Raw genomic sequence first — 16,686 nt, 5'->3', positions numbered from 1 at the left:
AATCTGGTTAGATGTTCCCAGTAATAGGGGCTTTTATGCTCATACTTTAAATAACATCATACTAGCTGTTAGACACCAAATTCTTAAACATTGGAAGGACACTTCAGCTCCTGGATTTTCGCAGATTTTACAAGAGATTCAAACTCAAATCATACATGAGTCAGTCCATCTAGAAACTATATCAGAAAAGAGAATAAAAATTTTCATAGCAGGCTGGCTCCCGATTATCAAAACATACCCCTTAGCGATACAAAAAGTTATTTTGATGCCATTCTTGTCTTCAAGCTCTTTTATGGACTTTGTAGCTTTAGATCTTTTCCCACATACATGGATAACTAATTATAGAGAAATATAAGGCTAAGTTTAGGGGACATAGATTTAGTCACAGACTTAAATTAGTGAGAGAGGATTTTGAGAGCTCCCTTTTCCCCTCTCCCTTTCCCTCCCCCCCCCCTTTTTTTTTTTTTTTTTTTTTTCTTTTCTCTCTTTTTGGGTTGTATGTGTGTATGAATAGGTAGTATGTGGGTATGATCAATATTGTTCTAATTTGTTTTGAAAAAGGAAAAAAAAAGAAAAGAAAAAGCCAACATTTTGTACAAATTATGCTATTTGAGAGTACATTTTTTCCAGCTAATCAATGTATCTATGAAAAATGTATTTTTCGTTTGTTTGTTTTATGCTTTTCTATTGCTGTTACACCTGACCCTGCAGGGTATGTAAAGGTGGGATCTTTATTGGATTGTACTCTGTGTTGGAAATAAATAAATGTTAAAAAAAAAAAGAAATGTAATTAACAAAATTTTGGCAAAGTTGGCATATTTAAAGCCACTGAGCTCTTCAGTATAACTCCTGCCAATGTTTGTCTATGCAAATTTAAGGGCTATGTGCTGAATTTCAATCACCTGTTAGCAATGGGTGTGGCTGAAACACCTAAACTCAATCATTAGTAGGGCTGTCCACATACTTTTAACCATGGCCTAGATCCGATATAAATCGTCGCCCGCAAAAGCCAGCGACGGCAAATTTTGCGTGGGTTTGGTATCCTATATACGGCGTAACTGAGAAGTTACGCGCCTATATTTCTGCCTTCGCCCGTTGTTTTTTGGCCCATAGACTGACATACAAAACACGCGCAGTTTGGTATCCAATATACGGCGTAAGGACTTACGCGCGCAGATTTCAGAAAATCTACTCCATTCTCATCTCGCCACAAATTGAAGGCACAGCAACCCTTGCACTGACTTAGAAACCAACGTAACTCTCTGAAGGCCTAACAAGTGCATGCTTAACAACATACATATCAGCAGCTTCATCACAAATAGTTAACCTCTTCAAAGCATTTATTATTCCTGCCCCTGCAAGTTTGTCAAACCAATCACAAAGGGGTGCATCATGGGGCACAAGGGGTCAACATGGGGCACAAGGGATGCTGGAAGCCCTCCAATCCCCTGTTGTTCCGTCTACACATGCTGATTCTATTGTTGCTGCTGAGGTCCATGGTGATGGTGCTGCCCCTGCTGCAGCTGGTCATCGAATTACATACTGCGGATTTCCACTGCATGTAAGTGAAACTACTACATCCCACCCCCATTCCCTTAACCACCCTAATTACTGAAAATATATCATTAGTTCAATTCATGTTTTGGTCACTATGATTTATTGACTATCATTTCGAGGTATGAAAATGGATGTTTATACCTTATGTTCACACCTTCTGTAAATACATTATTATTATTAAGATATATATACCCATGTGCAGGGATAGGCAAGGTGTCCTTCACTAAAGGTCTTTACCTTAGAAAATGTCCGCCACAGCCTTGGCTCATGCCTATCCCTGCACATGTGTCAATTTCTATTGGATGTGTGAAACCTTGATTTACATCTTAAAAGTGAATATCACTATATGTACCCTTCATACACAACTATGTGATGTGGTTTAGAGAACATGAATATGTCATAAACATGATGATATTACCTTTTTTGGACCATTTCCACACAGGCCTTATTAGATTTTTCAAAAATATTAGTGTACTAAAACACCCCTCACATGGATGTAGATGAAAATTATATGGTAAATAACAGAGGACAAGATTTAGGATGAAATATAACAATATTTTTTTTTTTTTTTTAGGCTTCTTAGATGAGGGGGCTGAGGTGCCTGGAGTGGTTCTCCTGCCTCTACTGGGTTGTGTGGATTCAGAGGATTCTGCAGGAGTGCTGGCCACAGATGAGAGGCTGGTGACAGTGCCCTGCTGGTGTGTGAAATGCTCCACCAACACACCCAACAGTTGGTTTTGTTCCCGCCATCTGTTGTCAGTCTGCATCTGCATGTCCGAAATAACTCTCATTATCTGAGATTGCTGATGTTGCATTCCTGGAAGTCCACGGACTGCTGTGACGCTCATTATATTCCGCCTCCTGGGGAGGACCACCACCTGTTCCCCTCTGGTGCATGGCTTCTTGGCCCATTTTCTCCTTGACCCGCCTCTTGCAGTCATTCCACCTTTTCTTGAGCCCATCCACATTCCTCCTCTGCTGGGCCACGCTGTTGAATGCCTCCTCGACCCTCAGCCATGCATCTTTATGCCTTTGGGTAACTCCTTTGCCCTTCTCTTGGCCAAAGAGGGCAGTGTGGTTCTCCATGACGGCCTGGACTAGCGCAAGGTTTTCGGCAAAAGAGAAGTTGGGGCACCTCATGCGCTCCTTGTCCTGGGCCTCCTGGCTCCCTCCCTGGGAAGTCCCTGGTGTGGGTTCCTCCCTATCCTCTCCCTCCTCCCCCTTTCTATCCCCATGTGCACCCTCTATCCCTCTTCTGAGTGTGCCTGGGCTTGGGGCAGCCCCACTCCCATCCTCCCTTCTAGCTCTCCCTCTCCCCACTCCACTCACTCCCTGACGGGGACCCTGCTGCTCCTCCTGTCCATAATCCTCTCCCTGCAACTCCCCTTCCCTCCTCCCCCCCGCCCTAGCTCTCCCTGCCATCCTCAAACTACACACACTCACACACTCACTCCCACTTCAATCACACATAATCACAACCAAACACTCAGCCTATCACACTGTAAAAGATAAATAAAATGTGTGAGGTGTTAGAAAAAAAAGTGTTGTGTATTTTGTATATGTGTCTATGCAAAATGTGTGCAATATGTAAAAAAAAGTGTTAGTAAATGTACAGGCTTAACAATCAAAAAATCCGACCTAACTAACTGAATGAAATGCTCCTCTCTCACTACTCTTACCACTAATCTTTACTTACTGTAGTGTGCTGTAGCTCCAAAAAACAACCAAACACACTAAAGAAAATGGCCGCTGCGCATGGGTTTATGTATGAATTTTGAATGGCGTAATTACGTGTCGCATCTTTTAGAACTGGCCGTTGTTTTTTACGATTCGTAGGCTAATTTGCATAAAACTACACTTTATTGAGACTTTACATGAACAAAATACTGGCGTAAGTACTTGCGATGACTAAAATGTGTATTTGCGCACATTTTAGTTGATCGCCGGTTTTTGCTACTTACGCCAGTTTAGCATTTGACGGCGCAGTATATTGGATAGGTTGAGTTGCGAGGTGAAATTATGGGCGGCGCGGGTTCTCTCGCTCGCGCCAAAAACTACGACCTATATCGGATCGCGCCCCATATCGTTTAAGTAAGATAAAAAATCTATTTGGTAGCCTGCTTACAGTGGATCACATTAATCCATTGAATTGCTAATATAGGAACAACTTTAAAATCACCATTTATGAGAAGAACTCCTTTTTAATATCTAAGATCAACCTATTTAGGCAATTCAATTATATATTATAATATACGCTCCATTTTTTAGTATATTTTTATTTATTGATAATAGGACTTTATATCTATAGTCACATTATAAATTGTCAGTGTATTATGGTTTAAGTTTAAGAGTATATAATTTATAGAAAAGATGTAGATACATTTCTAACAAGAAGTTTATAATAGTGAATTCTCAATTTTCCAAGGATTTAAAAAGAGAAAAAGTCTTTATACAATATTCTTTTTTTCTCTAAATGAAAAGTGATTTTTAAACCATCAAGCTTTACGTGCCATGTAAGATTGAAAATATCCCAGTACTAAAAACTAGCACCCACTCATAAGCTAAAGCTGCTATGACAAAGGTTCACAATAATATAGCATTTATGTCTATTTATTCTCTACTATCTACTTTGTACTGAACCTTAAAAGTACCAGCAATGCAGGGAAAATACAGGTTGGATAACAACCCTAATGTTATGCTGCAGTATAAGAATGTCCTTGTAAGCTTTTTGCCTTCCAAAATCAACGTAATAACAAAGCTTGGTTCCTTTACTCCACTGAAATCTAAACAAATTGTTCAGCAGGCTAACAGGCTAATTTATGTGACTGCTAAGGCTGTGAACTATAACTGCTGGAAAATCAATTGTTACATTTTAAAAAAATGCTTATTATATATTTTTAATGTATGACAGGCAATGTTTGACTTTATGATCTCTTTAAAAATGTTATTCTGCACTTTTTGTAGTATCATTGCCTCTTTGTGTCAACTTTCCAGTTTTTTTATTGTTACACTGCAAGATTATGGAACCTTTAATACTTCACAGATAAACAAACAATTCTATAATATGTCATTTGATTCAGCATCTGTTTGCTGATATGCTGGATAAATCATGGTGAAGGTCATATCATGGCCTTACTTTCAAAATCTGCATAATAACGGCTAAATTTAGAGTTGGGCGGTAGCCGTCAAAACCAGCGTTAGAGGCTCCTAACGCTGGTTTTTATCGCCGTCTGGTATTTGGAGTCAGTCAGGAAAGGGTCTAACGCTCACTTTACAGCCGCGACTTTTCCATACCGCAGATCCCCCTACGCCATTTGCGTATCCTATCTTTTCAATGGGATCTTTCTAACGCTGGTATTTAGAGTCTTGGCTGAAGTGAGCGTTAGAAAACGACAAAACTCCAGCCGCAGAAAAAAACCAGGAGTTAAGAGCTTTCTGGGCTAACGCCAGTTTATAAAGCTCTTAACTACTGTGCTCTAAAGTACACTAACACCCATAAACTACCTATGCACCCCTAAACCGAGGCCCCCTCACATCGCCGCCACTCGATTAAATTTTTTAACCCCTAATCTGTCGCTCCGTACACCGCTGCCAGCTACGTTATCCCTATGTACCCCTAATCTGCTGCCCCTAACACCGCCGACCCCTATATTATATTTATTAACCCCTAATCTGCCCCCCCCAACGTCGCCGCCACCTACCTACACTTATTAACCCCTAATCTGCCGAACGGACCGCACCGCTACTATAATAAAGTTATTAACCCCTAATCCGCCTCACTCCCGCCTCAATAACCCTATAATAAATAGTATTAACCCCTAATCTGCCATCCCTAACATCGCCGACACCTAACTTCAAGCATTAACCCCTAATCTGCCGACCAGAGCTCACCGCTACTCTAATAAATTTTTTAACCCCTAAAGCTAATTCTAACCCTAACCCTAACACCCCCCTAAGTTAAATATAATTTTTATCTAACAAAATAAATTAACTCTTATTAAATAAATTATTCTTATTTAAAGCTAAATACTTACCTGTAAAATAAACCCTAATATAGCTACAATATAAATAATAATTATATTGTAGCTATTTTAGGATTAATATTTATTTTACAGGCAACTTTGTAATTATTTTAACTAGGTACAATAGCTATTAAATAGTTAATAACTATTTAATAGTTACCTAGTTAAAATAATTACAAAATTACCTGTAAAATAAATCCTAACCTAAGTTACAATTAAACCTAACACTACACTATCAATAAATAAATTAAATAAAATACCTACAATTACCTACAATTAAACCTAACACTACACTATCAATAAATTAATTAAATACAATTCCTACAAATAAATACATTTAAATAAACTAACTAAAGTACAAAAAATAAAAAAGAACTAAGTTACAAAAAATAAAAAAATATTTACAAACATTAGAAAAATATTACAACAATTTTAAACTAATTACACCTACTCTAAGCCCCCTAATAAAATAACAAAGCCCCCCAAAATAAAAAAATGCCCTACCCTATTCTAAATTAAAAAAGTTCAAAGCTCTATTACCTTACCAGCCCTTAAAAGGACCTTTTCTGGGGCATGCCCCAAAGAATTCAGCTCTTTTGCCTGTAAAAAAAACACATACAATACCCCCCCAACATTAAAACCCACCACCCACATACCCCTAATCTAACCCAAACCCCCCTTAAATAAACCTAACACTACCTCCCTGAAGATCTTCCTACCTTGTCTTCACCATGCCAGGTATCACCGATCGATCCAGAAGAGCCTCCGATGTCTTCATCCAAGCCCAGGCGGGGGCTAAAGAGTGACGTCCATCCTCCGGCTGAAGTCTTGATCCAAGGGGGAAGAAGAGGACATCCGGACCGGCAAACATCTTCATCCAAGCCGCATCTTTTATGCTCTTCAATCCAATGACGACCGGCTGATCTTCAAGACCTCCAGCACGGATCCATCCATCTTCACTGACGACTTCCCGACGAATGACGGTTCCTTTATGGGACGTCATCCAAGATGGCATCCCTCGAATTCCGATTGGCTGATAGGATTCTATCAGCCAATCGGAATTGAGGTAGGAAAATTCTGATTGGCTGATGGAATCAGCCAATCAGAATCAAGTTCAATCCGATTGGCTTATCCGATCACTCAATCAGATTGAGCTCGCATTCTATTGGCTGTTCCGATCAGCCAATAGAATGCGAGCTCAATCTGATTGGCTGATCGGATCAGCCAATCGGATTGAACTTGATTCTGATTGGCTAATTCCATCAGCCAATCAGAATTTTCCTACCTTAATTCCGATTGGCTGATAGAATCATATCAGCCAATCGGAATTCGAGGGACGCCATCTTGGATGACGTCCCTTAAAGGAACCGTCATTCATCGGGAAGTCGTCGGTGAAGATGGATGTTCCGCATCGGCGGGATGAACATTGATCCGGAAGAAAGAAGATTGAAGATGCCGCTTGATAGAAGACTTCAGTCGGATCATGGACCTCTTCAGCTCCCGCTTGGATGAAGACTTCAGTTGGATCAAGGACATCTTCAGCCCCCCGCTTGGGCTTGGATCAAGACATCGGAGGAGCTCTTCTGGATCGATCGGTGAACCCGGCGTGGTGAAGATAAGGTAGGAAGATCTTCAGGGGCTTAGTGTTAGGTTTATTTAAGGGGGGTTTGGGTTAGATTAGGGGTATGTGGGTGGTGGGTTGTAATGTTGGGGGGGGGGGTATTGTATGTGTTTTTTTTACAGGCAAAAGAGCTGAATTCTTTGGGGCATGCCCCGCAAAGGGCCCTTTTCAGGGCTGGTAAGGTAAAAGAGCTTTGAACTTTTTTAATTTTGAATAGGGTAGGGCATTTTTTTATTTTGGGGGGCTTTGTTATTTTATTAGGGGGCTTAGAGTAGGTGTAATTAGTTTAAAATTGTTGTAATATTTTTCTAATGTTTGTAAATATTTTTTTATTTTTTGTAACTTAGTTCTTTTTTATTTTTTTGTACTTTAGTTAGTTTATTTAAATGTATTTATTTGTAGGTATTGTATTTAATTAATTTATTGATAGTGTAGTGTTAGGTTTAATTGTAGGTAATTGTAGGTATTTTATTTAATTTATTTATTGATAGTGTTGTGTTAGGTTTAATTGTAACTTAGGTTAGGATTTATTTTACAGGTAATTTTGTAATTATTTTAACTAGGTAACTATTAAATAGTTATTAACTATTTAATAGCTATTGTACCTGGTTAAAATAATTACAAAGTTACCTGTAAAATAAATATAAATCCTAAAATAGCTACAATATAATTATAATTTATATTGTAGCTATATTAGGGTTTATTTTACAGGTAAGTATTTAGCTTTAAATAGGAATCATTTATTTAATAATAGTTAATTTATTTCGTTAGATTTAAATTATATTTAAGTTAGGGGGGTGTTAGGGTTAGAATTAGCTTTAGGGGTTAATAAATTTATTATATTAGCGGTGAGCTCCGGTCGGCAGATTAGGGGTTAATGCTTGAAGTTAGGGAGGGCAGATTAGGGGTTAATACTATTTATTATAGGGTTATTGAGGTGGGAGTGAGGCGGATTAGGGGTTAATAACTTTATTATAATAGCGGCGCGGTCCGGTCGGCAGATTAGGTGTTTATAAGTGTAGGCAGGTGGAGGCGACATTGAGGGGGGGCAGATTAGGGGTTAATAAATATAATATAGGGGTCGGCTGTGTTAGGGGCAGAAGATTAGGGGTACATAGCTATAATGTAGCTTGCGGTGGTGTACGGAGCGGCAGATTAGGGGTTAATAATAATATGCAGGTGTCAGCGATAGCGGGGTCGGCAGATTAGGGGTTAATAATTGTAAGGTTGGGGGTGTTAAGACTCGGGGTTCATGTTAGGGTGTTAGGTGCAGATATTGGAAGTGTTTCCGCATAGGAAACAATGGGGCTGCGTTAGGAGCTGAACGCTGCTTTTTTGCAGGTGTTAGGTTTTTTTTCAGCTCAAACAGCCACATTGTTTTCTATGGGGGAATCGTGCACGAGCACGTTTTTGAAGCTGGCCACGTCCGTAAGCACCACTGGTATCGAGAGTTGCAGTGGCGTTAAATATGCTCTACGCTCCCTTTTTTGGAGCCTAACGCAGCCCTTCTGTGAACTCTAAATACCAGCGGTATTTAAAATGTGCGGGGGAAAAAAAGCACGCGTAGCTAACGCACCCCTTTGGCCGCAGAACTCTAAATCTAGCCGTTAGTCTTCAACAGTGCTCCTTCTATTGTATCCATAATGCAATGGGCAAAAGCAAAATAGTAGTATTTATTTTAAAATAAAATGGTTTGCAAGTACTAGACAGTCCAGCTTCATTCTTACAAACAAAAAATAAAATAATATATAAGGTCCATTTTCAATTATCTTAAAGATTTAGATTTAAATATAGTACAGATAACAGAATACAACATGTGCCTGTTAAGGGACGCTACCTGTGTATACAACCATTTTCATTTATCTTAAGCATTATATTAAAATTGCATACAGAGGCTTCTAGACAAGAGCTACTAGACATGAAAGCTCCCACATATAGACATAGGGGCCAATTTATTAAGGGCAAATGGCCCTTGATGCCCCTGTTTCTGCGCGAGCCTTAAGGCTTGCAGGAAACAGCAGTTATGAAGCAGCAGTCTTAAGACCGCTGCTCCATAAGTGGTCTGGTGCCTCTGAGGTTGCAATCCGTCTGATCCTATACGATCAGGTTGATTGACACCCCCTGTTAGCGGTCGATTGGCAGCAAATCTGCAGGGGGCGGCATTGCACAAGCAGTTCACCAGAACTGCTTGTGCAATGTTAAATGCTACAGCGTATCATGTCGGACAGACAATGATAAATCGGTACCATAATATCCTTATTGTTTAACTAGTGTGTAGTGCAATTCAGAGACACCTGCACATTCTTCTTTAGAAAACCACAACTAAGGGGCTGATTATCTAAAGGTCTCTCGGCCAGACCTATTTCCCTGGTGAAATTATAAAACGCCACTTTTTCCCTGAAAACAGGGGGTCTCGCTAATGGGCGTATACTGCATTTTCGTATTTTTTTTCTTACAAATAAAAAGGTGGCATGGTTGTGACAAGATTTGCAAAATACTTAAAACAATATAGGCGATAGTAAGATGATATATTGCAGAAAGCAGTGTAAGATGATATATTGCAGAAAGCAGTGCAATGTGATTTATATTGGCTGCAGGATTTCATTTTTAAAGTGCAGTCCCTGCTCACTGCTAACTTCGCCCAATACAGTGAAATTTCCCTTTCCAGGGAGCTCCAATACTTTCTATAGGAGACATCTCACCCCTCCCAGGGGCTGCTCCTTTTAAAAGATAATTTCACCAGGGCAGCACCTGCAAAGGTCGGCATGAAAAACTTCATCTTATCTGGTGAGGTTTAGATAATCGCCCCTAGGAGATTCTGGGTAAGTATTTGCAAACAAGCTTCACAATATATCACCTATTTACTTAAATCATCAGTTTTAAACACAAATTTTCTCATGCCAGTGTAATGCTATTATAGGAGACATTTGTAGCATAGTCTTAGCCAGAATCCTTTGTTCTAATGGAAACACTGTTCATTTTCCATATATGGACTCAAGGAGTGCTGTCTGAGTAATACCAAGGAGAACCAAAGAAAGATAATATGTTTTGTGTAGGGATACAGCCCTAGACCTTTAAACATTACCAGCACCCAAAGTTACTTAAAGAGACATAAAACCCAATTTTCTTCTTTCATGATTTAGGTAGAGAATACAATTTTAAACAACATTCCAATTTACTTCTATTATCTAGTCTGCTTCATTCTTTAGGTATCCTTTGTTGAAGAAATAGCAATGCACACGGGTGAGCCAATCACACAAGCAATCTATGTGCAGCCACCAATAAGCAGCTACTGAGCATATTTAAATATGCTTTTAAATAAAGGATATCAAGAGAATGAAGAAAATTAGATAATAGAAGTAAATTGGAAAGTTTTTTTGAATTGCACAATCTTTCTAAAGCATGAAAGAAAAAAAATGTGGGTTTCATGTCGCTTTAACAAGTGGCAACTTTGCTTAGGTAGAATTAGACAATCATTCTTAACGTCAAGTACTTACTTGAATCCATTAGCGTCTCTGTGCACCTTGTAATTGTCAGCACTAATTCTGGAGATAATTCTGGTGACTGCAATAAGGATGCCAATATTTACCTAATTACAACGAGAAAGCAATAGTATAATATTCAGCTTAACTGGGAACATATAATGACAATTTATTCAGGATTACTGAAATTCACAAGAAACACATACATAGTTATATAGAATAAAGAACATAAGATAATACTAATAACCCTCGTTTATCCTACTTACAAAATACTATTTTTTTTTATATTTTGTAATAAACTAAAACCTTCTTAAAGGGGCAGTCTAGCCAAAATTAAACTTTCATGATTCAGATAGGGCATGCAATTTTAAACAACTTTCCAATTTACTTCTATTATCTAATTTGCTCAATTCTTTAGATATCCTTTGTTGAAGAAATAGCAATGCACATGTGTGAGCCAATCAAACAAGGCCTTTTGTGTGCAGCAACCAATCAGCAGCTACTGAGCATATCTAGATATGCTTTTCAGCAAGTGATATCAAGAGAATGAAGTAAATTAGATAATAGAAGTGAATTAGAAAGTTGTTTAAAATGACATGCTCTTTCTAAATCATGAAAGAAAAAAATTGGGTTTCATGTCCCTTTAACTCAAACTTTTCTTTTATAAAGAGCAGTCCTTATGCTGTGAGGTTGCTTTAACATTTATCATTTTTCATAACCATATCATACACCAATGTAGAGGTAAATGGAACCAGAAATCCCATTTTCAATGTAGACAGTGAGTAAAAAAATTCTTAAAGTGGAAGACAATAATAATATAAGGTTTAGGTCAAACTAGACACTGTGGTAGATTAATTAAAGTGACTTAGAAAGATGTTTAGATTTAAAGGGATATTATACACCAATTTTCATATAACGGGATGTGATAACAACCACTATAAAGACAAATATGCACAGATACTGAAAAACCCCAGTATACAAAATGTTTAAAAATTTACTTAGAAGCTACCAGTTTAGCACTGTTGATGAGGTTAGGCTGGGACACCCAGTGAAAGGGGCTGAGAAAGCAGGAAAAGCTGCCCCTCCGCCCCTCCACTACATATGAAAAGCCCCATTATACAAACAGGAGCAAGCAGGAGTCTGTAGACTTGGGTCTACATCTGGGGCCCGATCCGATATGCAGCGTCGCCCGCAAAAGCTGGCGATGCCGAATTTTGCGCTGGTTTGGTATCACATATACGGCGTAACCTATAAGTTACGCTCGTATATTTCTGCCTTCGCCCGTAGTTTTTTGGGCCATAGACAGGTATACCAAACCCGCGCAGTTTGGTATCCAATATACAGCGTAAGGACTTACCTGGCGAAAATGGAGAAATCTTACTCCATTTTCACCTCGCCACAAAATGCAGCCGTAGTAAGCCTTATGCTGTCTATTGGAGCCCCGTAACTCCCTAAACTACCTGCCAAATAAAACCTAACACCCAACGCATGCGCAATGTCTATCTACCTGTCAACCACGATCCCCCGCCGCAATCCCTAATAAAGTATTTAACCCCTAAACCGCCACTCCCGGACCCCGCCGCCACCTACATTAAATGTATAACCCCCTAATGTGATCCCCCTACACCGCCGTCACCTACATTACATTCCCCCTAATGTGAGCCCCTTACACCGCCGCCATCTACATTACATACCCCCTAATGTGAGCTCCTACCCTGCCGCCAGCTATATTAAAATTATTAACCCCTAATTTAATCCCCCTACACCGCCGCCAGCTATATTAAAATTATTAACCCCCAATTTATTAACCCTACACCGCTGCCAGCTATATTAAATACATTAACCCCTAATCTAATCGCCCTAAAGTAATCACCTCTATTACCAGCCCTTAAAAGGGCCTTTTGCGTAACATTGCCACAAAGTAACAGCTCTATTGCCAGCCCTTAAAAGGGCTTTTTGTGGGGCATTTCCCCAAAGTAATCAGCTCTTTTACCAGCCTTTAAAAGGGCTTTTTGCGGGGCATTGTCCCAAAGTAATCAGCTCTTTTGCGTCTAATCTAAATCCCCCTACACCACCACCACCTATAATAAATGTATAACCCCCTAATCTAATCCCCCTACACCGCCGCCACCTATATTAAATACATTAACCCCTAATCTAATCCCCCTACACCGCCGCCATCTATATTAAATAGATTAACCACTAATCTAACCCCCCTACACCGCATGTAACTCTATCTAACTCTAACACCCCTAACTAAATTCTTATTAAAATAAATCTAATTAATATTAATATTATTAATTAAAATATTCCTATTTAAATCTAAATACTTACCTATAAAACAAACCCTAAGATAGCTACAATGTAATTAATAATTACATTGTAGCTATTTTAGGGTTTATATTTATTTTACAGGTAACTTGGGGCGCGATCCGATAAACTGAGTAGTTTGCGGCGCAAGCGAGGGAACCCGCGTCGCCCGCAGTTTCAGCTCGCAACTCAAGCTATCCCATATACGGCGCCGTCAGATGCTAACGTGCCGTAAGTCTGACAAACCAGCGATGTCCAGAAATCTGCGCAAGTTCAAATTTCTGGCGTCGCCAGTGACTTACGGCACGTTAGAAACTGCCGGCGCCTACAAAACCTGACTAAAGTCTAAATCACCCGCACTGTCTAACACGCCTCTCTAACATAGCCCGACACGTCTAACACGCCTCCCTAACATAGCCCGACACGTCTAACACGCCTCCCTAACATAGCCCGACACGTCTAACACGCCTCCCTAACATAGCCCGACACGTCTAACCCTCTATCCGCTATCCCCCTCACTATCCTAACAATAAAATATGTATTAAACCCTAAACCGCCGCTCCCGGAGCCCGCCGCTACCTAATAAAGTTATTAACCCCTTATGACCTACCAGATAAACTATTTTATTGTTTTAGGTCCGTAGGATTTTTGTTACATACATATAAATAACATAATTTATGTAAGAACTTACCTGATAAATTCATTTCTTTCATATTAGCAAGAGTCCATGAGCTAGTGACGTATGGGATATACATTCCTACCAGGAGGGGCAAAGTTTCCCAAACCTCAAAATGCCTATAAATACACCCCTCACCACACCCACAATTCAGTTTAACGAATAGCCAAGAAGTGGGGTGATAAACAAGTGCGAAAGCATATAAAATAAGGAATTGGAATAATTGTGCTTTATACAAAAATCATAACCACCACAAAAAAAGGGTGGGCCTCATGGACTCTTGCTAATATGAAAGAAATGAATTTATCAGGTAAGTTCTTACATAAATTATGTTTTCTTTCATGTAATTAGCAAGAGTCCATGAGCTAGTGACGTATGGGATAATGATTACCCAAGATGTGGATCTTTCCACGCAAGAGTCACTAGAGAGGGAGGGATAAAATAAAGACAGCCAATTCCTGCTGAAAATAATCCACACCCAAAATAAAGTTTAATGAAAAACATAAGCAGAAGATTCAAACTGAAACCGCTGCCTGAAGTACTTTTCTACCAAAAACTGCTTCAGAAGAAGAAAATACATCAAAATGGTAGAATTTAGTAAAAGTATGCAAAGAGGACCAAGTTGCTGCTTTGCAAATCTGATCAATCGAAGCTTCATTCCTAAACGCCCAGGAAGTAGAAACTGACCTAGTAGAATGAGCTGTAATCCTTTGAGGCGGAGTTTTACCCGACTCAACATAGGCAAGATGAATTAAAGATTTCAACCAAGATGCCAAAGAAATGGCAGAAGCTTTCTGGCCTTTTCTAGAACCGGAAAAGATAACAAATAAACTAGAAGTCTTTCGGAAAGACTTAGTAGCTTCAACATAATATTTCAAAGCTCTAACAACATCCAAAGAATGTAACGATTTCTCCTTAGAATTCTTAGGATTAGGACATAATGAAGGAACCACAATTTCTCTACTAATGTTGTTGGAATTCACAACTTTAGGTAAAAATTCAAAAGAAGTTCGCAACACTGCCTTATCCTGATGAAAAATCAGAAAAGGAGACTCACAAGAAAGAGCAGATAATTCAGAAACTCTTCTGGCAGAAGAGATTGCCAAAAGGAACCAAACTTTCCAAGAAAGCAATTTAATGTCCAATGAATGCATAGGTTCAAACGGAGGAGCTTGAAGAGCCCCTAGAACCAAATTCAAACTCCAAGGAGGAGAAATTGACTTAATGACAGGTTTTATACGAACCAAAGCTTGTACAAAACAATGAATATCAGGAAGATTAGCAATCTTTCTGTGAAAAAGAACAGAAAGAGCAGAGATTTGTCCTTTCAAGGAACTTGCGGACAAACCTTTATCTAAACCATCCTGAAGAAACTGTAAAATTCTTGGAATTTTAAAAGAATGCCAAGAAAAATGATGAGAAAGACACCAAGAAATATAAGTCTTCCAGACTCTATAATATATCTCTCTGGATACAGATTTACGAGCCTGTAACATAGTATTAATCACAGAGTCAGAGAAACCTCTTTGACTAAGAATCAAGCGTTCAATCTCCATACCTTTAAATTTAAGGATTTGAGATCCTGATGGAAAAAAGGACCTTGCGACAGAAGGTCTGGTCGTAGCGGAAGAGTCCACGGATGGCAAGAGGCCATCCGGACAAGATCCGCATACCAAAACCTGTGAGGCCATGCCGGAGCTACCAGCAGAACAAACGAGCATTCCTTCAGAATCTTGGAGATTACTCTTGGAAGAAGAACTAGAGGCGGAAAGATATAAGCAGGATGATACTTCCAAGGAAGTGATAATGCATCCACTGCTTCCGCCTGAGGATCCCGGGATCTGGACAGATACCTGGGAAGTTTCTTGTTTAGATGAGACGCCATCAGATCTATTTCTGGAAGCTCCCAAATTTGAACAATCTGAAGAAATACCTCTGGGTGAAGAGACCATTCGCCCGGATGCAACATTTGGCGACTGAGATAATCCGCTTCCCAATTGTCTATACCTGGGATATGAACCGCAGAGATTAGACAGGAGCTGGATTCCGCCCAAACCAGAATTCGAGATACTTCTTTCATAGCTAGAGGACTGTGAGTCCCTCCTTGATGATTGATGTATGCCACAGTTGTGACATTGTCTGTATGAAAACAAATGAACGATTCTCTCTTCAGTAGAGGCCAAGACTGAAGAGCTCTGAAAATTGCACGGAGTTCCAAAATATTGATCGGTAATCTCACCTCCTGAGATTCCCAAACTCCTTGTGCCGTCAGAGATCCCCACACAGCTCCCCAACCTGTGAGACTTGCATCTGTTGAAATTACAGTCCAGGTCGGAAGCACAAAAGAAGCCCCCTGAATTAAACGATGGTGATCTGTCCACCACCTTAGAGAGTGTCGTACAATCGGTTTTAAAGATATTAATTGAGATATCTTTGTGTAATCCCTGCACCATTGATTCAGCATACAGAGCTGAAGAGGTCGCATGTGAAAACGAGCAAAGGGGATCGCGTCTGATGCAGCAGTCATAAGACCTAGAATTACCATGCATAAGGCTACCGAAGGGAATGATTGTGACTGAAGGTTTCGACAAGCTGAAATCAATTTTAGACGTCTCTTGTCTGTTAAAGACAGAGTCATGGACACTGAATCTATCTGGAAACCCAGAAAAATTACCCTTGTCTGAGGAATCAATGAACTTTTTGGTAAATTGATCCTCCAACCATGATCTTGAAGAAACAACACAAGTCGATTCGTATGAGATTCTGCTAAATGTAAAGACTGAGCAAGTACCAAGATATCGTCCAAATAAGGAAATACCACAATACCCTGTTCTCTGATTACAGACAGAAGGGCACCGAGAACCTTTGTAAAAATTCTTGGAGCTGTAGCTAGGCCAAACGGCAGAGCCACAAACTGGTAATGCTTGTCCAGAAAAGAGAATCTCAGGAACTGATAATGATCTGGATGAATCGGAATATGCAGATATGCATCCTGTAAATCTATTGTGGACATATAAT

The 16,686-nt window shown here is 39.5% G+C and overlaps 1 protein-coding gene across 1 annotated transcript in view; it reads right to left on the bottom strand.

Annotated features, from left to right (window-relative positions):
• ADGRD1 (adhesion G protein-coupled receptor D1) overlaps window positions 1–16,686 on the bottom strand; it is a 1,140,767-nt gene that overhangs the window by 141,001 nt on the left and 983,080 nt on the right. The window contains exon 22 of the mRNA XM_053701862.1: window positions 10,698–10,789. Within this exon, the coding sequence (XP_053557837.1) occupies window positions 10,698–10,789 (92 nt within the window). The remainder of the gene's footprint in view (window positions 1–10,697; window positions 10,790–16,686) is intronic.

Source organism: Bombina bombina, chromosome 2, assembly GCF_027579735.1.
Source record: "Bombina bombina isolate aBomBom1 chromosome 2, aBomBom1.pri, whole genome shotgun sequence".
Taxonomy (NCBI): domain Eukaryota; kingdom Metazoa; phylum Chordata; class Amphibia; order Anura; family Bombinatoridae; genus Bombina; species Bombina bombina.
The sequence above is the reverse complement of the archived record's forward strand: the minus strand, read 5'-3'. Positions and strand labels throughout refer to the sequence as shown.